We start from the raw sequence: 21958 nt of genomic DNA, 5'->3' as shown, positions 1-21958 counted from the left end.
AATTATTATTATTTTTTTTTTTTTTATTCTTTACTGCAAATTGGTATAATAGTAGCTAACTTCTTTCCAATCACCGTGCAGTTGATTGATTTGCCTCTATCTTCGTCTCAATCCCATCAAAAGTTGAATGACCTGCCTCCTTTCACTCAACCTCGACTGGAAGTTGACCAACCTGGTAGGGCTAGGCTAGGCACTAGTTTCCATTCAAAATGTAGTGGTAGCAGGAACAGAAATGTCAAACTGGTTTCTTTTATGTTTCTATGGAATACCCTTGGGTTGGAGGGGGAGGAGGGGCGCATGATACGAGTTTCAACTTTCTCATTATCCTTCACTTTATCTGGCCTTCTAAGCTACTGATAATTTCCTTATGAACGAAGTGAACTAACAAATTATCAGCATTTCAAAGGATTTATCACAAGATTATTTGAACAGATTCGTCGCAGGTTTGTCAGCCAACTTAAGCTTGATGGACTGTAGGAGTGTGGCATAATCTAAGAGTAGGGTGACCAGACGTCCCCGATTTCAGTGACCTGTCCCCGGAAATGTCCCCGGTTTTCTGTAACTGAAAGATCACTTGATGCGTTAAAAAACTATTCCTTTTGATTATGATAATTATGTCCTTTTATCATTACTCTTTTAGAATGTCAAGAATAAGGAGGCTTTAGTTTCCGTGAAGACGGTGAAGTGTATGGCGGACAAATTTTAACAGCTAATGTGTGTTCATGATCTCAGATATTTCATCAGGTAGAGATTTTTTTTTCTTTGCAACTTGGGTAAATAAAGCGAGAGAAACTTTTGATTGCTGGTTTAGAAATGATAATGTCCCCGTTTTAGTTTTTCCAGTGCAAAAACACTACGTTTTTACCTCCCTGAACTGAAAATGTCCCTGGAATTTGTCTCAGAAATCTGGTTACCCTATCTAAGAGTATACGTGGGTAGGTAGTTATTGTTAAATGTTTTCTTTTTCTATCAAAGTATTCTCAAATAAACTAATATAGGTTTGTCACTCATTTATTTTCATTTAAAGGCTCACTGTTGTAGTCTACATAAAAACAGGCTCTAGATTCTCAACTAGGCAATATTCACAAAGCTGCAGTGATGACAGCGAGTGTATGGGGGACAACTTTTCCACACAGCACTGACCTACCTTCCTCTGTCCATGGGGCCTCAATTTACCCTTTATATATCTATATGACATATAGAAACTTCATAAAAATCTACACATTCATGCAAAATCAGCTTTGTCTTGAATGGGTTCCAGTGCTCTGGGACAACACTTTATCTTCCAGGAACCAGCAACCACAGTTTGATAGGACTGACACCAAGTGACAGCTCTAACACAATGTAACGCTGAATTCCGCTCTTTTGACATACTAACCAAGTACAGAATTCACAGCCATGCTAGGGAACAAGACGTTGTGTCAGGACTTCGCTCTCACACTCCTAAGTTATTCAGGTTAAAAAAATTATGACTAAAAAAGAAATAAACAGAAAATCCTAACAACAGATTTAAGTGATAATAAACTCCAGGCAAATAGGGGATAAATTTAGTGAAAGATAACATCACTAGCTATAACCTTCAGTATGAGATGGCATGAGTAACAAAGGAGTAAGGAGGATGAACCCCTGCAATTGTTTGATTGGGGCTGCCACTGCCTACACAAGGTAGAGCCCACACCAGCTGGAAACAGTTAAATACTTGCAAGGCATCACCACCACCCTCACAAACCAACTCTGTCCACTTAAAGAAGATTAGAACAACTACCATCAATGTTTTCTTCACAAGTTTCAGGTCCCAAATTATCAGGGTATCAAACAGCACCATTAAATATCTTGAGTATGAAGTCTGCTTTGCATTTCCACAACGATACAGATTCTTCTATGGTAACTTTACAGTGAGCTTTCATATACTAGCAGTCCACATTCCCAGCTAAGACACCAGCTATTAGTGCTGACCAGTGCTGAGCTTACAATCCATATTTCTTTCCTATGAGAGAGAGAGAGAGAGAGAGAGAGAGAGAGAGAGAGAGAGAGAGAGAGAGAGAGAGAGAGAGAGAGAGAGAGAGAGAGAGAGAGAGAGAGAGAGAGAGAGAGAGAGAGAGAGAGAGAGAGTTGCTTTACAGAAGTCTTGCAACAATGTGAATGAAGGATATGAGAATTGCTGTGAATGGCTTTAGTGGCGTGATGATGTGCATGAGATACTCTTAAAAGTGATACAAGATGATAGTCTTCTGTTTGTTTCAGTACTCTGAGGAACTCTTTAATTACTGTCTACGAGATGGAAGATAAGCTAGCACACGATTAGTTTAAAAACAGTCAGGTTTTTAGTGTAAAAAAGAAATTTAAAGTAAGGCATGCAAGTATAAAAGTAAAATGAAATCTAAGGTACAGGAACAATTAGTGCCGGAGTTGAACACCTGAGATGAGGAAGATATATAGGAAAAGGTACATTGCAGGTTCCAACTCCTTTCTTGAACAATCCAAATGAGCATCTGAAGCTTCATTTCACCTGGAGAAGAAAATGAAAGAAAAATAGGAAAGAAAAGATTGTAAATAAAACCACAGCTGCTGTCTCCAGGTCCTTACCCCGAAAGAGGCTTTTCATTGCAGGGACGCTTTTTTATCATGATGTCTTTGATGTTGATGTTCACCTTAGGCTTCTCGCCAGAGTTGAGTGGCACATTGTTGAAACAGAAGCGCTTGAAAGCCTCCACTTCCCGCTCAGTCTCATCCACCTCCCCCTCTGCCACATCCTTAGGGGTGAACACACTGTCAATGGTGGTCAGGTCTTCCAGATTGCCCTTCTTATTTTTCTTCCTTCTCTTTCCCGACGAGGACGATGATGTTGGGGTCCGCTTGTCATCATCATGAAGACTGCCACAGTGATATGCTGGCCGCTCCCCAGCCACCAAAGCCCCATTGTGTGTGGTGTAGCTCATCTTGGCCAGGGTGTTGGCATTGGCTTTGAGGTACTGGGCATAGCGGGCCTCGTGGGCAATATCCTGAGAGACATACGCCACCTTCCCTGAGAGACTGCTGCTACTGCCACTACCCCGCTGCCCTCCATTGCTTGCTGCTGGAGGACCCTGGCTCTCCCTCACACTATTGAAGCTTGGTAAGGAGTGCTTCTGCTGGGTGGGAGTCCTTGAAGAGTGAGTCTGTTGCTGTTGTTGCTGCCTCTGCTGTTGCATCTGCCTTTGTTGTTGCTGCTGCTGTTGACTGATTAGCTTTGTCTGGTGGTGGTGACTTGCTTGTACATGTTGATGCTGTTGTTGATGGTGGTGCTGGTTATTGTGAACGTGGTGATGCTCCTGATTCTGCTTCTGGTGCTGGCCACTTTGCTGTTGTTTCTGTTGCTGTTGTTGCTGATGATGATTCTGCTTTTGTTGTGTTTGCTGCTGTTTTTGTTGGTGACCTTGCTTCTGCTGATTTTGTTGTTGCGGACTCTGTTTGCTTTGTGGATGCTGCTGTTGAGGTCCCTTCTGTTGCTTCTGTTGTGAAGACTGTTGCTGCTGGTGCTTTACTAGACTCTGCTGTTTTTGTTGACTTGACTGTGTTGATACTTTCTGAGACTGTGTTTGATGTTGCTGCTGTTGCTGCTTCACTTTCCCTCCTATGCTGCTTGCTGCTGAGCCCTTGGTCTGTTGGTTGGTGATGTTTTGAAGAGCTGTATCTTTGTTACTTTGCTTATTGTTTTTACTGTTCTGTCTAACAAGGTCTTGATGCTTCTGTTTTTGTGATGTGTCTTGTGTTTTCTGTTGTTGCTGCTGATGTTGTTGCTGCTGTTGTTGTTGTTGTTGCTGCTGCTGCTGTTGTTTGGTTTTGCTGGTGACCTGCTGCTTACCAGGACCATTAACTGCTACTGCCTGCTTACAGTTCTCCTTCTGTTTAGTGGCCTTCTTGGTTTGGTTTTTTCCATTCTGAGTTTGATTGTGCGAAGCATCATGTTGTTGGGGCCACTTGCCTGTGGCCAGGTTGTACATCTGGTCCATCAGGTCATCCTCCTCCCTCTGGTTCTGCTCCTCCCTCTCTCGCTTCTCTTGCAGCTCCTTCTTCTTCTTCTTGAACTTTTTCTTCTGGGTCATGTTCAGAGTGCTGGGATCTATCCGACCCTCCACTGCCATCATGACCTTCTCCTCTGAGGACAGCTCCCTCTTGGAGACAGCAACAGCAGCAGCAGCTGTGGCCGTGGCAGTGGCAGTGGTGGCAGCAGCAGAATTTGTGCCCAGGAAACTGTTGTTGGTGTCCACAACAATGACATTATCCTTGTCAGGGTAACCACTACCGCCACCATCCAGTGCAGTGTTCCAGCTGAAGCCTGGGGCATGGGGCCGGCCATAGGGTTTGGGGAGGGGCGGCTCCTGAGAAGTGGGGAAGCCGTGCATTATGGGGCTGGGATACATGTTGGGGTTTGGCAGGAAGGGCTGAGAGAAGGCTCCGCCCATGTTGTTAGAGATGGTCACCATGCCTGGCTGGCCCTCCACCCTGTTGATGGTGACTCCCGGTGGTAAATTAAAAGACTGGGCCATGTCATCTCCATCATACACCACTGCCGACACACGACCATTCTGGCTGTTGCTGCTGCTGCTGCTGCTGCTGCTGGCCTTGGCACTGCTGCCCTTGGTGGTGGTGCTGCTAGTAGTGTTTGCATTGGTGCTGGTTGATGTGCTGCTACCTGTGGTCCCTTTACCCTTCTTCTTGTTCTTCTTGGAATTGTTTTGAGACTGAGAAGACTGCTGTTGCTGCTGCTGCTGCTGCTGCTTCAGTAATTCTTCCTGCTGCCGCTGCAGAGCCAGTTGCTGCTGAAAAATGTGTTCTTGTTGTTGCCTCAAGAACTCCTGCTGCTTTTGTAGCTCCAGTTGCTGCAATTGCCCCTTCTGCTGTTCTTCCAGCTGTTCTTGTTGCTTTCTCAGCCTTTGTCTTTCTTTCTTCTGCTTCTTCTTGTATTTTTTCACCTCCTCTGGGTCTAGCCCTTCAGGAATGGGTGCCTCAGGGGGATCAGGATGGGATGCAGGCTGGACTACAACAGTTCCACCACCATTACTGCTTCCTCCTCCACCTCCTCCACCTCCTCCTCCTCCTCCTCCTCCTCCTCCTCCTCCACTTCCACCACTTCCACCACCACCACTATTACTGCTGCCTCCCATTCCACCCCCACCTTTCTTATTTCCCTGTCCACCACGGCCACCATTCCCTGACACAGCTGAAAAAACACATCAGATATCAGTTAACAGTTTCATAGGATGGCAATGTTCTAGGCTACCACTGACAAGCTTTTCACATTATGTATACAAAATGACAACAAATATCTAACTACATACAAGATATATAGTTCTTAATTGAATAACTAAGATTACAAAGACTTTTAACTTTACTGCAACACTAAATAAAACAGCAGGAGGAAACAGGCACACAATACATGCACAAAGCTTTGATGACTCACCCTGGCCATTGACAAGTTTGAAGAGCACCTTGTCCTTCTCCGGCTGATCTCCCTTCAGTGTGATTGTGACAGTAGGCTCGGCATTGTTGGGATCCATCACCCTGCGTATGGTCACCATCTGGGATCCCTTGTCTTTCTCCTTGGCTGCTGTATCCATGCCCTTTAGGATGTTACTTAGGCTGCTCACACCCCCAGCAGCCCCAGGCTTACTTTGGGGCTCCTGAGGTCTAGGCATGTTAGCAGCAGGTCCATTGAGCTGCGGTGAAGAGTTCTGGGGGTGCCGGGGAGGGGGTGCCTGTTGTGACGGCTGGCGGCTGGGTTGTGCAGACTGTCTATACGGGTGTAAGATGGTGCGAGAGCTGGAATGTGGTGCAGGGGTGGGCTCTGCTGTGGGCTGGCTCAGGGAGGGGACAAGTTTTGCAGGTGGAGGCTTACACCTGTCCATGTGCGGGGGTGAGGGTTCCCGCTGCCTCTGAGAATTTGCCTGGAAATGTTAAGATCTCTTAATATTTCATGTGCAGATGTTCCTAATCGCTTATACAAATAAAAATCCTTGCAAAGAATTTCATACAATAACAGTCCTTTGAATTCATCCAGGGTTGTCTGACTTGACTCCACAACTCTAGTTATGGTATCTATGAAAGATGAGATACATTATAATGGAAGGAAGAAAAAAAGTAATCTACAACTACTACCAATTTATAAGGGGGGGCCTTAATGTTTGATGCAGTAATGTGTTGCTGAAATAGTGCAAGTAGAATGGCAGAGTGTAGGTTATACAAACTATGAATGAAAACAAGACAAGTAAAGGAACAATATTAGAGAATGATGTGAGAACAGGTAACAGGATATGGAAACACAACTATTCACATTCTTCACCATTCTGGAACAAAAATAATATTATGGCAAGATTGACAACAAAGGTGTTGTTGCTGTTGTTGTTGTTGCTGATGGTGGTGGTGGTGGTGGTGGAATTCAACACACCTGAGGGGGAGGGGGTGGTCGGGAGGCCTGCTGCCCTGGCCGCACAACAGTGATGGTTACATCGGGGGCACGCCGTCTCAGCTCTGCCAGAGGCCCATCCTCCTCCACATCCTCCTGGGTGTCCTCACAACTGTTCCTCCTGTTGTAGTCATCCTCATCATCATCATCATCATCATCATCATCTTCTTCCTCTTCCTCTTCCTCGTCTTCTTCTTCTTCTTCTTCTTCTTCATCTTCTTCTTCTTCTTCTTCCTCTTCTTCCTCCTTCTCCTCCTCTCTTCTTATTGCCATCTGATGAATAAGAATTAACTATATGTATTCTATCTAATATATTTTTACTCATTATGACTATAATGCCAAACAAAAAACATACTAAAAAATAAAACCCAAACCCAACCCAAGCATGGCATTAGTACAGCTAATCAACATCATATTTTTCTTTATTATAATGAAGTCAGAGAGAGAGAGAGAGAGAGAGAGAGAGAGAGAGAGAGAGAGAGAGAGAGAGAGAGAGAGAGAGAGAGAGAGAGAGAGAGAGAGAGAGAGAGAGAATCACTTTCACATTCTAGTTACAGAAAACATTAATTGAATGGAATAAAAAACACTTAAGTAGAAGGAAAAGAAAATTGAGGAAAACTAGACAAGCATCAGCACCTTTTTCTGTTTCTGCCGAGCCTTCTTGGCTGCCTTTTTAGCATGTTTGGCCTCATCCAGCTGGTTCCCCTCAATGAAGTCCATGATCTTGTCAATGTTCTGGCCACCCATGGGCAGCTCCCGGCCCCGGCTGGCTGAGGTGTTGGAGGGGCCCTGAGGCGCTGACACATTGGTGTTCACCGAGCTCCCAGAGGACGACATGGCAGAGGAACTGCGGGCCTTCTTCTTCCGAGAAAGTATCTGCAGGAGCCTGTCCCTCCGGTCACTGTACTTCTGCCTCCCTCCACCCTGGATCAGGTCAAGGCAATCATTTAGGGATATTTCTTCTAATTATGGTACTATTAATACATTACAGGTATGTACTTCTGTCTCCTTCCACCACAAGTCAAGGAGTTTCATTAAAGTATGACTAATACACTATAGCTATACACATCATATAGTAAGGTAAAAAAAATAATTTACCAATAAATACAACTTGTCAATAAGTGCAATAATCACAAAAGATCTTTTTCATTCTTATGCTCTAAATTTATCATGAGCTGTGTTTATTTATTTCTCTTAACCCCAAAGGATTTAGCCAAGCTTTGCTGCTATGCATTGTTTGTTGAATAATCTGCTATTATCAGATAATTCCAAGAATATTATGTAACTTTAGATTCCTATTTTCTGACATAAGTGTAAAGTGCACCCCAATATTGGCAAACCCAATTCGGGAAATCTTAAAGTACAGTTAACTCCAGACATACCCTCCCCAATGGCTGAATGTCTTACACTTTTACCGCTCAGTCCACTGAACATACAGATCATCATATAATAATACACAACTGTTAATATCCAGGTTAAAATAGATTTCTGAGTTACTTTGGATGTTGTGTTCAAGCATTGGTAATGGAGTTAACCTGTTTGTGATGGAGCATGTGGCAGTAGCAGCAGTCACAGTGGGGGTCCTGATGAGTGGAGGACACAGTGGTGGAGGAGTCACTCTCATCACCACTGCTCCACTCCTCACCACCGCTGGACTCACTCTCACACCCACCTGTATAAGGAAATACCAGCCATTAACTTTTTTATACATGCACAGAACTCTTTCACCACTGAATGACTATGAGTCCTATGTAATAACTTTTCATCCCTCTATCAGTTTGCTGTTCATATTTTTGAGTGCCTTGGGGTTTGTTTCATTAGGACTATTTCCAATGACCAATGATGTGTTCAGCTGAGTACTGATTATATATTTGTGGTATGAATGACCATGAATGTGAGTGAAAGTTTTGTGCCTTATTTTTCCAATTCCCCTGTTTGGTAGAGACAGCCTTGGTATAACTATGTATGTAATTAATGTTACCCAATCCTCATAAAGCAATCATATTCATGAAAATACTCTTGAAATGTCCAATAACTTCCACAAGAACATGTTAAGAACAACCAAAATAAAACACAGACATGTTTGACAATGCTATGTTATTACATCACCTTCAATGGGCAACTGTACACATCTTAAGTATCCATCCCTCCTAAACACAAATATCAGTCTGAAACAAAGATGACTAATGTGTACTAATCTCATGTGACTTACTTTCTCTACTTATTGCTCTTTCTCCATGTTCTCCTCCAGCATTCATACATTTACCTGGAAGAGAAAACAGAAATAATAAACCTGACATTAATCTACAACATACTTGGATGAGGGCATGACAAAAAAAAACTGAAAACTCTATATATAAATAAATAAATATATACATATATATATATATATATATATATATATATATATATATATATATATATATATATATATATATATATATATATACAGTAAGTCCTGGTTAAACGGTACATATGCTGTCTTGAATACCTTACTGCAATCGAAATTACTGTATACTGAACCCATTACAACATATAATAATAGGAGATGTGTTCCAGCACGTTCAAAAGTCACCCCTACAGACATGAAAATACATGAAAATAGTCATATAAAAAAATGTAAAGTACTGTACAAAAGAAATAAACTGAAAATGTTTTTATTTACCTTTCATTCGCCACGTATTCTATCAGATGATGTCCCTCCCAAGGCTAAGGGACAGTAGGGATTTCAGTTCTTACTCATAATATCCACAAAAAACACACTGCAAGGATTTCACTGTGTTCAGTGGGAAACACAGGAAGAGACTGCCAGCTAATTGTTGGGGTGGCCACGCAGCGTGGTGGCGCTACAGTATGGTGTAAACAAAACATGAGCAGATACCGTATCTGTGAATTTTTCTTACCGTAAATAGAATCGAGGGTAGTAATTACCAAACACCGTAATTGTGAATTTACCAGATAATGAAGTACCGTATAAAAAGAACTTACTGTATACAGGCAACCCCCCCTTAACAAACATGTTACGTTCCTAAAAAAACCTTCGTTAAGCGAATTTTCGTTAAGCGAATCAATTATAACAAGTTTGACCCCTGACTTGAACTTCCATTGAGAGTAAACACAGCGAGAGTGCATCATAGTACAATGAAAAGTTTAATGAAAGTAAAAATTATGAAGTTAAACATTTAAGTAGTTTAATTTAAGACTAAGTCATTATAATGTACACTAATGTATGTATGTAAGTAACTTTATAATGTTGATGATCTTAAATTTATAAAGGGAAGGAGAGTGGAGTGGGAAATATGCTAGCTGACAACCTGTGAAATGTAAACAAAGGACGCATCATTGTACCGTATACAAAATTTATGTACCACATTTCCACAAGGCTTTCCATTTTATCCATTGCAGAGTCACGAGTTCAGATGGTTCTTTTAGCTAGTAAGGAAGATACAGTCTCACCAGCCTTCTTAATAGAGTCTGCTGACTTGAAAATAGTAGACACTAGATGGAGTTAAGCCATGGTGGCGAGCAATGCTATTAGTTTTCTCGCCTCTCTCGTGTCTGTGAATAATATCCAGCTTCACTTTGAGAGTAAGAGACTTCCTGGTCTTCTTAGCAATGCTAGGCGACATTGCAGGGCTGGTTGCAGGGCGTTTTGGTGGCTTGTTGAGCGAGGGAAGACGAGCTGGTGCTGGACACTGTTATTGTTTTGAGCTGAGAGCAGGGAAGTGTAAGGGAGTGAGTGGTGCATGTGTTGTCTACAAGAGGCACAGGTGTATTCAAAAGCCTGTCAGCTTGTGTGATACGGCAGGGCTTTCAAACTTGGAAAAAATTACCTGGATAAAATTTCATTAAAGCGAGTTTGGTGTTTGTTAAACGAGCAGATGGTAGTAAAAGGAAACGTTCGTTGTAGCAAAATTTCGTTGTGTGAACCTTCGTTAAGCGGGGGTTGCCTGTATATATATATATATATATATATATATATATATATATATATATATATATATATATATATATATATATAAAGTACAAATTGTTTCAATGTGCCTACCCTTGTGGCCTGCGCCTGTGGTGTGTGGATGATGGGCACGTGTGTGGGTGATGACACTGGTGGTATTGGTGGTGCTGCTGGCTGGACAGCACCGAGTACCTCCCCCACCCTCACCCACCACAGTCCCCCCACCCTCACAGCCAGGTGGAACACTGTGTGGTAGGTCCTTCCCCCCACCTGCTTGACACGGGGCAGGGGAGGGGGTGGCTGTGGAGCTTGGCAGGACGGTGGTGTGGGCACGGGCAGTGGTGTGGGTGTCTGGGACGTAGGGCAGGGCGGGGTCCACCATGGTGCGGGTGTAGAGGGGACGTGAGGTGCTGATACGCAGGGTTTCCACACCACTCACCAGGCTAGATGGGTCACCCCTGAAACACATCCACATTCAGTTCAAAGCCAAGTGGATAATAGTTTTGTCAATCATTAGATGACCAGCTTCATCTGAACACAATTAAGAATTAATCAACAACAATACATGGAATGTTAGCTAGTTCACTCCCATAACATACACCTAGGTGGTGACAAACCAATGAATGAATACTCTGCTGTTTATTATGTGATAATGAAAAACTCACACAGCCATAAGAATGTAAGAAAATAAAGAGAGAAGCAAGAAGCCAGTGAGTGCTCTGGTGTGTTAATCCATTGAGTTTATCCACCTATCCATATATATATATATATATATATATATATATATATATATATATATATATATATATATATATATATATATATATACACACAGTGGAGACTCAATACTTGAGCATCTAAATGCTCGAACTTTTCAATGCTCGAACGCACAAGTTTGAATTAACACTCGAAAAAATACCTGCTACTCAAACGTCCACACATGTGGTTGTAAACAAAGGCTCCTTGGTGTCTCCCTTCCCACTCTGCCAGTTGTGACCTGTGCTGCCGTGGTCATCACAATAACATTCTCCTGCATTCTATCAGTAGTTTTTCATTTATAAACTTACATTAACCCCAAATTCTCATTAGTGATGAAAATATCAGGTAATCAAATGGCTGCACATTTGGTCATATACAAAGCTCTGTCATCTCCCTTCTCACAGTCACCACTGTACCGTTCTGATACAGTAATACTGGTATTACTGTAATACTAGTATACCGGTGCACATCCCTAGTTTTGCAGCAGTCTTGAGAAAAACAACATTCTTCTGCATTGTCGGTAGTTTTTAAATTAGAAACTTACAATGGCACCAAAGAGACTTATTAGTGATGAAAATAAGGAATCTGATGAAAGTGCAAGTGTTAGTGAGCCACAGCACTCCATAAGTGGATTCACAGGAATCACACCAAGAGAAAAGTTACAAAGACATTTTCATGGATGGTGACTCGTCTTCTGGTTACCTCCCTCCTCCTCCCCACTCTTCTCCCCTCCTCTCCTAAGTTATCCATCACCAGCCATCACTTATGGTATGTACAAATCAAAATTGTAAAAAAAAATACTTTGCAATCTTTATAAACTTGAGGATTTGCTAAGACCAGAATGAATTAACTGATTTATACATATCAATAGTAAAAATGTTTAATACTCGAACAGCCAATTGGAACGAATTAAGTTAGAATATTGATTATATATATATATATATATATATATATATATATATATATATATATATATATATATATATATATATATATATATATATATATATATATATATATATATATATATATATATATATATATATATATATATATATATATATATATATATATATATATATATATATATATATATATATATATATATATATATATATATATATATATATATATATATATATATATATATATATATATATATATATATATATATATATATCTTTTAAAGTTTCCTATTGAGTCACCCTTCACCCAAAACACAATAAAAGTATTTACTACAATCAAATGAATGAAAAAAGCCTTAGCCATCCATATTAATGTATTTCTCTCAAGAGTTTAATTGTGCTTTATAGTTTTCTCTGTAAGTAACTGTACTTCCCACAACTGACTTACTCATAGCGTGGGAGGACAGCCTCAGGTGGAGGCAGGATAGGGTGAGAGCCAGGGGGTGACAGAGTGTCTCCATACACCAGCTCCCACTCACGCATCAACTGCTCTGTCAGAAGGTCACTCCCCTGCAACACAAAAAGTGGGAGTAAGAAAAATGTAGCACTTAAGAAGCACAGACAGAAAATTGAGCTAGTTAAGAGTAATAATATGAGGTGTCATGTCCCAAATCTGTGTGGAGTGTGCTCTGATTACTCTTGCTCTCGTCCCCAGTCTGTGAGAAGCGGGCCAGCCTCACTTCTCTGCTTTAACTATCACTTGCTCTGTATTTTTTGGCAAATCTACTAATCTTTGTTGTTAGAGCAATAGCAATGATGTCTTGTAATGATGTAGATGACAAGCTGTCCATAAGTGGTGAATTTACACCTATGTCATTTTATGGCAAAAAAGAATGAAACTCTTCTAGCCTCTGTCTAATGAAAAATCAGCCTCTCCATTTGCAGATGCTAGCAATGAAAGTAGTGGTGAGCCTAGTGATGATAGGGTTTGGATCCTACTTATTTCTCTGATACTTCTAATACAACAGGGACTGACTCTGATATAGATGACTCAGTTGTAGTGCCAAATGGTGAGACTGAGAATAATGATAGTGATGATGTTTAGGTAGCTGCGAATGATGATGAGGTTATTTTTCGTTAATGGAGCCACATTTTTTTCTTTAATATTGAGGAATAATCATGTGAAACTTTATTATTCTTATCACTATTTGTTGGGATTTATATTTTCTATGGCAAGTGACATTATTAAATGACAAATAATAGAATTTTTCAGGTATTTTTTTAACTATTTTCTTTAATTTCTTAAATCTTATTTCCTTTTGTAATATTTTCTTTGCCACAGGACTCATGTTAAACTGTACAAAACCACGAGCTTTAAAAGGGTATAAGAATTATTATCCCAGCTGTAATAGTTTTGGAGAAAATTTTTTATACTTTGAAAACTTCAGAGTCATTTCCTGACAATTTTAAGAAATGGCACTTGAGTATAATACTGCAGGCAATGCCTCATATATATATATATATATATATATATATATATATATATATATATATATATATATATATATATATATATATATACCAATGTGAAAGAAGAATGAATATTGGAAAATATCATGGTGCAAAGTTGTGTATGCATCAATAATTAGTTAAAGATGATAACACTAATTTGTATAAATATCAATTTCTTTTTAAATATGTATAACTGATCAAAATATGTCCAGGAACAGGATAAAATGTTCTTCATTTCAATGTAAGCAATAGAGGAAAGGAACATAATTTGAAATAACACAATAAACAGCTCATGACAGAAGCATAAAAACAAAGCCAAGTGAAGCAGCCTCAGTGCACCCACCACATAGGGGTTGGTGGTGATGGGAGGCTTGGTGGTGGGGGCTGGGGGGAGGGGGCCTAGGTCCTCCCTTGACTGACCCCCTCCCCCCACTATGTCACTGCCAGGCGGGGTGTTGTGGATGTGGGGGTAGAGGGAGAGCTGAGGCTGAGCCAGGGGTGGCAGGGAGCTCCCTGATGACTGGGGAAGGACCGGCTCCTCATGTGTCTGGAAGCACATTGCATTACAATACTGCACCTTAGACCCTGCATCAATATTACTCTAAATGCTCTTGTATAATAATCTTTCCCTTTTCTCTACTTATGGCTCAGCAATTTCTTATGTAATGTAACTTATTTTAATTCCCTTTGCTCTAAGCTTTTCTGGGAGGCAGCCTCACGTTTGAGAAACAGCCAGATGCATGAAACAAAGTCACTTGACGAAGCAAAGAAACAATCCATTACATAAGGGATACACTTACAGCTGCTGCGGTTGATGCATTGCAGAAGTGGCACTCACAGCTGGAGGGTGGACGAGGGTCTGTCAGGGTGGACAATGGTCCTCGAAGGCTTCCCATGGGACCCTGTGAGTCCCTGGCCCTACCCTTAACTGCTCCACAGTCTTCACAGGGGCACTGGGGAACTCCATCCTCAACTAATGAAGATAGTAAAAATATAACAAGCCATCAACACCACAATACTCATCAAAACTGGCAAGAGTAGGAATCACAAGCAACAACCCAGATAGAAAATAACTAACATAATCAACACATTAGCAACATTCTGCTACAAAAATAATGTTGGCTTCACATATCCTCATAATATTTCTGATGATAGATGTCAATATGATAGTCAGAGAGAGAGAGAGAGAGAGAGAGAGAGAGAGAGAGAGAGAGAGAGAGAGAGAGAGAGAGAGAGAGAGAGTAATGTTACCTGCTGCAGATGACACAGCAACATTCTGCACCTCAGCCTTCTGGTGGTGCTGACTCCTCTGTTGCGCCTTGAAGTGCTCCCAGTCAGCCAGCAGCTGCCTCCTGCGTGTGTTGAGTGCTGCCCTCTCAACTGCATAGTCTTGGAGGAGTGCATCGGCACGCACCCACACTGCTTCTGCCACAGTGAGGGTGCGGTGCAGGGATGCCCAGCACCCCAGCACATCCTCGCCCTCGCCTGATGCACTCAGCTGTTGTGACAAAACAACATCAATCTTAAAACTCTTCTAGACCTCAGGATTATTTCCTTTTTGCTCCAAGGATTATTACTATCCACAATCACTTGAAACCAATTTTCTTTAGACAGTTCTAACTTAAATTAGCAATAATATAAAAGAATTTGTTATCAAAGATTCAGCTATAAGAACATTTAACTACATCATACTAATTTAATTTCAGAAAAATATTTATTCATGATTAGTACAGCAATAATTTTGAGATGTTTTCCTTCAGCTTACAGAAAGAAAAACCCAGAATTTTAACATCATATTTCAAAGAAACAAAATTGCAAGCCTATTTTCATGTGAGAGATATAAACCAACAAAAAGCAGTGACAATACCAGTACTATCACTATCTCCATGGAAACACTCACCTTCTGGCAACACACATGGGCATAGTCTTGCACATCTGGGTCAGTGAGAATAGTGGAGTGGAAGATGTGCATGTTAACAGTGACCCAATTGAGCTTGAAGCGGCTGAGGTGCTCCGAGTCAAGGCGTTCTAGGGCAGGGTGGAGGGCCTCACACACACCCATTACCCACTGATATGAGTCACACACACCTTGGAATAGGAAAAGTTGGGATTAAGATGAGAGAAAATAGTAACTGGAAGAAATAATTACAAAATATGAAGATTGAGCCTGATAAAAGGTGAGGTAAAAAAAAGAGATAGATGAGAAGAAACAATAATCAGAAGTAATAATGATAAAAGATGATGACGGAGATGAATACATGTCAGGTAAATGAAAAAGACATGAGGATGAGATATAATATGAAGAAATATTTAAAAGAAGATGCTTGAGATTGATAAAATTTAGTACAACACATAATAAAAAAAGAAAATCAGAAGTACAATACAAAAAAAGGTAGGTATTAAAAAATTATAAAGAAAATGGGATATAGAACAAAAGAAACAAGACTATACCAGCACACCATCTATTCCCTTTCCTCAATTTTCTAGCACAGAGAGATGATTCAGGTTTGAGTCACCATGTCAGTCAAGGCTAAACATAAATCATATACAGTAATACCTCGAGATATGAACACCCCAACATATGATTTTTTTTATATACGACGAAAAATTTAATATACTTTACGCCTCAAAATACAAAGATATTTCTAAGATACAAATAGCCATCAGTAGGTGGCACAGCGATCACTTGGCTACCCGCATCCACCCAAACATTCACTTCGCATTGTGTATCGTTGTTCATCCTTTATGCACGTATGTGTCTGTGTTCCTCGGCAGTGTGTATGTTTTCTTAAGTTTTGTGAACTCAAGGCCTCGTGATCATGGGTCCTAAAAGTAAAAATAAGGAGGCTGAAAAGAAGAAACTTAAGAAGAGTCTCATAATGGATATGAAACACAAGATAATTGCAAAATATGAACGTGGTATGTGTATCTGTGACTTGGCCCTGTGCGCTAACGCTAGTAGTAACTATAAAGTCAAACCATTGTTGATGCACATAAGGTGTTAAAAGAGAAACTCCAGTTCATGTGGCGTGCCAATAGTAAAGGATGGGTAACTCGCCAATTCCTCCTCCCTACTACATATACGAAGTTTTGTCACAGCATCGGTAAGTGCGAATGCATGTTTAACATGCATTTCGCTTGCGCTAACTCAGCAGGTTTGGCGAGAAATACACAAAACAGCCTGTATTCACATATTGATTACACTTGAAAATTCAATAAATGAGAGTGAGTACAAATGGCATTCTGCCCACAGACAACTCTTCCTCTTTGCAATGCAAAAAAACAGAAGTCTCTAGATGCTATGGTTACCAAAATATCACAGGTTGAATGAGGTGGTATCATCGGTTTACGTGGCCTTGCGTCCAATCAGATTCAGCGGCCTTGCCAAGAGCGATAGAAAACAGGCCCCTGGTATATCTCTCTCTCTCTCTCTCTCCTGTTGCCTGTTCTGATACCACTCTCACTCAAAAGTTGTCTCCCCGCAACATGGCAAGAAGACCGAGGTGTAGACGTAAGGAATGCGGGAGAGGTGGCGGAATCGAACACCATGAAATCATTGTCACTCCCACCATCCATTGTGGGAGTTGGTGACACAGTAATGTATAGCATGTTTTTACTCCTGATGAATGTTGCCAGCTCACAAGCAAATTAAATGGGAAGAAAATAGTCAAAATACAGCCCAAAAATGCCTAAATCTCTATCAACGTGCCCCAAGTCTTGCGTGATGAACATCTATCAACGTGTCCCGAGTTTTCCAGATTAAGTTGTTATTTTGGGCAATATAGTTAATTTATATCATGCATACAATAAACATTGTATTTATCTTATATTAAATCTATATTTAGTTGGTATTTAAAACATGTCAATTTTTTGGGGGGTGGAAGTAAATTTGAATCACTAGAATGAATTCATTCTATTTCTATTAATTTCTACGGGAAAAATTTATTTGATATACAATTTTTTTTATATACAACAATCGTCATGGAACAAATTAAATTTGTATGTCGAAGTACCACCATACTTGCAACTATAAATGTCCTGAAGGGTAATTACATAGGTACACATCAAGTATCTCTCATGGTCACTTTATCCTACCTTCAGATCAATTTCTCAGTGTTTTCATAATGTTTGCATATGTTTGCAAGGGTCATGACCTGAGACAAAACCATTATGCCATAGCTCTTTGAAAAGTCTAAACATAGGAACAGACATAAGCATGAGCTAAGGAGACTTGTGTGGATCAGATATGTTTTGACATCAATAGGAGGCACACCAGATTAGTCCTAACCCGGGCCTCACTTCTGATATCCGTTCAATAGTCATCACATCCACACCACACCTGCCTATCATCATCCCTGCCCTTGCCCTGACTCAATCCAACACCCCATGAAGAACATACACTTTCAAGTAATTCAACATTACACTACAATCGTTACAAATCTTGATAGAAATTGTGGTAATTTCAAATGATGACCTCAGTCTATGTCTACAAATAAATCTGTTTGCTATTTCAATTGTCACTGTAACACAAGGCAAAGTTTCCTTTTTTTTTCCAAAGAGATTTTTCAAAATATTAATACACCTCAGGGATATGAAACCTCCATTACATACTGACTCACCTATAACAAGCAACTTCCTCTCAAACAGGAATAACTTCCCACTATGTGAAGTCCTCTTAACAACACAGTCCTTAATAACTGATGGATTGAATAATGTTTGAATGTTTGAATTTAGTCTAAATAAAAACTAAATATATGAGTTTTCTAGAAAATAGCCGGAGCTTTAAAGAACTAATCTGACACTTGGAGCACAAGTTACCCTGAATGAAGGCCGAGGCTTGGCTGGGTGATGGGGAGTCGTGGATGGTGGCAAGGAGGCGAACCTTCAGCTCAATACACAGTTCATGGGCCAGGTGACTCAGGCGCAGGTACAGCTGGTGGGCGTCATGGCTCACTAACCTGCAGGATCAGGGGCATGTTATTTTCATCAAATCCTTACCTCACAATTTATAGCTTATGTACTGGACTCTAATAAATTCATAATATAGTGTGTGTAAATTACAAAAAAATATGTTGAGTTATTTCTAAAAATTCAAACCATACATACAGATGCATGGTTGATGTTCAGCATTAATTACAATAAAGTTTATTATTATCACATTTCTGGCATTAGTTAAAAATCATGTTCTGATTTACTTCTTTTACTTCCATCCCTGATATTTTCTTTACCTAATATTACCTTATAGAATTTTATGCTTTTTCATTAATCATTTCTTATGATAATATTGTGTAATAATCCTGTAGACCTCAAAAAAATGTGACATGTACAGCATAAGATACCCATTAATAATGAATGCAAATATTCTAAGTTCTTCAACACTATCCACTACTTTCAAGTGATACAATATGTGCGCACATACAACACACAAACACACTCACATGTTGGCGAGGGCTTTTATGCGAGTGAGGGAAGGTCGGGAGCGTTGTGTGGTGCCCTGAGCTGCTTGAGGGATGAGGGAGCGATGTAACTGACGCAGGGATGACCTCAGCTCCGCCCACACCCCCACCATCACATTGGCCCCCTCCTCCACACCTTGCAACCTAGCACACAAACAAACCAGTTATCAAACAATTAAAGAAAAGGCCTCAGAAACATATTTATCAAAGAAATTAATAATGACATCAACTATTTGACATCATAGCCTTAAGAATTTAAAACACCAAAAACTCTAACAATCATTTATATTAAAAGATTTTTGGGTAAATGCTTAAAAGATAAAGGAATAGTGCATAAGACATAAGTAATAAGATCAGTAATGGTGTATAGAATAAAAATATGACTGGCAAAAAAAAAAATGCAAGAGAAAAAAATTGAACATGGCTATTGAAATTAAAATACTTACCTACATAGATATGGAACAACAATAATGAACAAGATCAATAATGAAATAAGAAGCACAATTAAAGCAGAGGAGCAAGTAAGGACAAAGAGGAGACTGCAATAGCTCAGTCATGTAAAAAGAACAAAGATGAAGATAGAGATTGTAAGGTAGGAGACAGAAGGCCAGAAATGGATTGGCAGTTTGAGAGATAGGCAGCTGTCAAAATACTGACAATGCATCAATAATGCAAAAGAAACTTCAAGAAGAAAATTTCTATACAAAACTAAATAAGCACACATTTATATGTAATTCTCAAGGGAAATGTTAAAACATTTATCTCCCTCACCTCTTGCAGACACATTCACTGCTTGCTGCTGAGGTAGGAACATCTGTGGCCTTGTCCTGCCCACCCTCCTGGAGCCTCTCTCGGCTGGCCTCCGGGACAGGTACCTCAGGCCACTCCTCACTCTCACCCTTGCTCTTCTGTTCTTTACATTCCTCTGGCAGGTTTTCCCATAGGCTTAAGTGTTCCTCAGATCCCTCTGCATCAGGCCCGGGTTGTGCCTCACTCACAGCCCTATCCGCCTGGCTGCAAGATGACTCATCTTGGTGAGGCTTTTCTTCCACATCACCAACACAACCTTCCAATGACTGGGTCACTTGATTCTGCTTGGGGTCTTCAAAAGAGCTGGAAGATGCTGCTGATTCCTTTGAGTCATCTTCAGTCTCCTGGCCTCCTGAAGACACAGTGGTGAGGGAAAGATTCTCAAGGGCAGCAGCCACTGTGCTGACCTGTGCTGCCTCAGTGTCACCACTATCAGGGAGCGCCAAGGGTTCGCCTTCTGCTTGCTCCTCTTTGCTAGGCTCACTAGGGCTCAATGGAGTTTCTGGGGTTGCTTGACTGTCTATTCTGTTAATATCTATTTTTATGAGGTCTTGAGTCGATAGGGTTCCACTCACCTCAACGTCAGAATCATTAAATTCTGATTTTCTCCCTTCTGTTTCTGTTAATAAAACATCTGTACTATTTATGCAGGTGGGAGAGGTCTCGGTACTGGCAGGGTCTTGCTGTAGACAATCTGTGCCTTCAGAAACACTGGTATCAGAGACAGCTGCTTCACTGCCACTGTCGCTTTTCTCACTTTCCCGCGAAGATTCTAAAAATTCTGAAGTTTGGGAACAATTACCCAAACTGGCGTTATATTCCTCACTCACTTTCCCTGCCTGCTGTGGCAACTCCTCAGAACTTTCGACAGACTGGCACTCCACTCCACTGGCTTTTGTGTTACTAGTCTCTTCTTTCTCTGGAATCCTCAACTCCTGATTATCCGAGGAGGTGCTGGAGGGAACGGAGAGCTGGCTGGTGGGAGTGGACGACCCCTCACTGGCTGTCCTCATATTGGAGTCAGAGTCTGGAGTGGAGCTGCGAGCTTCACTCCCCTCCAGGTAGAGAGGCACAACCTGGCCCTCTAGCCCCCTCCCACCTAACCCTGTCACAAAATCCAAGCCATTCAAACCTTCATCGAGATACGAGGACTGGTTAAGAAATTCCTTGATTAGCTCAGACACCTCAAAGTTGGTCTCCTCCTCGTCCTTGTCTTGGTGCAGCAGCTCAGTCACCGCCCCGCTGCTTGGGCTAAGGTTGCACGTCCTCATGGGACACGCCTTTCCTTCTTCGTCATTCACTCCATTCACTAACACTTCGCCATTCATTTGCGGATCACGACCTCTGGTATCGGTGGATGTCTCCTCAGACTTCAGGTTGGTTCTGAGCCCCTCTGATAAGGTAAAACTGGACTCTTCACATTCTTGGCTTCCAATGGCGAGGGGTTCACTGCGGCCATCCACTCTGGCTTCGTTCATGGAGGCATTGGGAGCCTCACTTTGTGTTTCCATGGCTACTCAAACTATTTCTTATGATAACACTTCACGATTTGCCCACCCTGGACAGCGTGGGGTTGGTATTTCCGTGCAAAACAACGCGAGACAACAGCGGGACGCGGCCACTCCGAGGCTGTTCAGGGGGCTCCTCCACGCAGGTCTGCCAACACCCCGCTCTCAGTGCTTTGATTATAACACCATATATCATATTCATGTATACTTCATTGATGTTAGATAATGTCATATATAGTTTTTAATCAATGGTTTCAAAAAAATATCGATTCCACTGGGTATTCATAATATTATCTGACGTGCAGGTCTTAGGAGGGTTGGCTGGCGTGGTTCCAGTGTTTACATCATGAGGGACAACCCGAGCGCGTTATTATTTCTTCTTTTTGTCACATTTTACGTATTTATATTTGTCACAGGTGAGCAGACTACTCAAAATAAAGACACCACGGCCACAGAGTTATGCGTCCCACACTCAGCCAAGATCAACTGTTCCTACTTGTGAGTATAAGGCTCATTGTTCTTGTCACCTCATGGACCTCAGGATGACTTCCCTGGCTGACTCATTACTTGATCTGCTCACTACTCTTACCCCTATGACTCAACTAGTC

General features: G+C 41.0%; 1 protein-coding gene across 2 annotated transcripts; it reads right to left on the bottom strand.

The window, feature by feature from the left end:
* Positions 1-997: 997 nt before the first annotated feature.
* Positions 998-21495, bottom strand: LOC123502581. 2 transcript variants are annotated; one of them, XM_045251733.1, is made up of 15 exons: positions 19804-21495; positions 19015-19176; positions 18395-18534; positions 15477-15664; positions 14828-15074; positions 14377-14549; positions 13920-14123; positions 12513-12634; positions 10494-10858; positions 8658-8711; positions 7981-8117; positions 7082-7369; positions 6428-6718; positions 5444-5927; positions 998-5203 (listed from the first exon to the last, which is right to left on the bottom strand). In XM_045251733.1, the coding sequence occupies exons 1-15, from the start codon at positions 21351-21353 to the stop codon at positions 2583-2585; spliced, it is 7026 nt and encodes a 2341-aa protein (XP_045107668.1). In that variant the 5' UTR covers positions 21354-21495; the 3' UTR covers positions 998-2582. The 2 variants fall into 2 exon arrangements, with proteins under 2 accessions (XP_045107668.1, XP_045107669.1); XM_045251734.1 differs by lacking the exon at positions 13920-14123.
* Positions 21496-21958: the final 463 nt, after the last annotated feature.

The sequence above is a fragment of the Portunus trituberculatus genome, chromosome 12 (genome assembly GCF_017591435.1).
Source record: "Portunus trituberculatus isolate SZX2019 chromosome 12, ASM1759143v1, whole genome shotgun sequence".
NCBI lineage: Eukaryota > Metazoa > Arthropoda > Malacostraca > Decapoda > Portunidae > Portunus > Portunus trituberculatus.
Note: the sequence above shows the minus strand (reverse complement) of the source record. Positions and strands in the feature narration are given on the sequence as shown.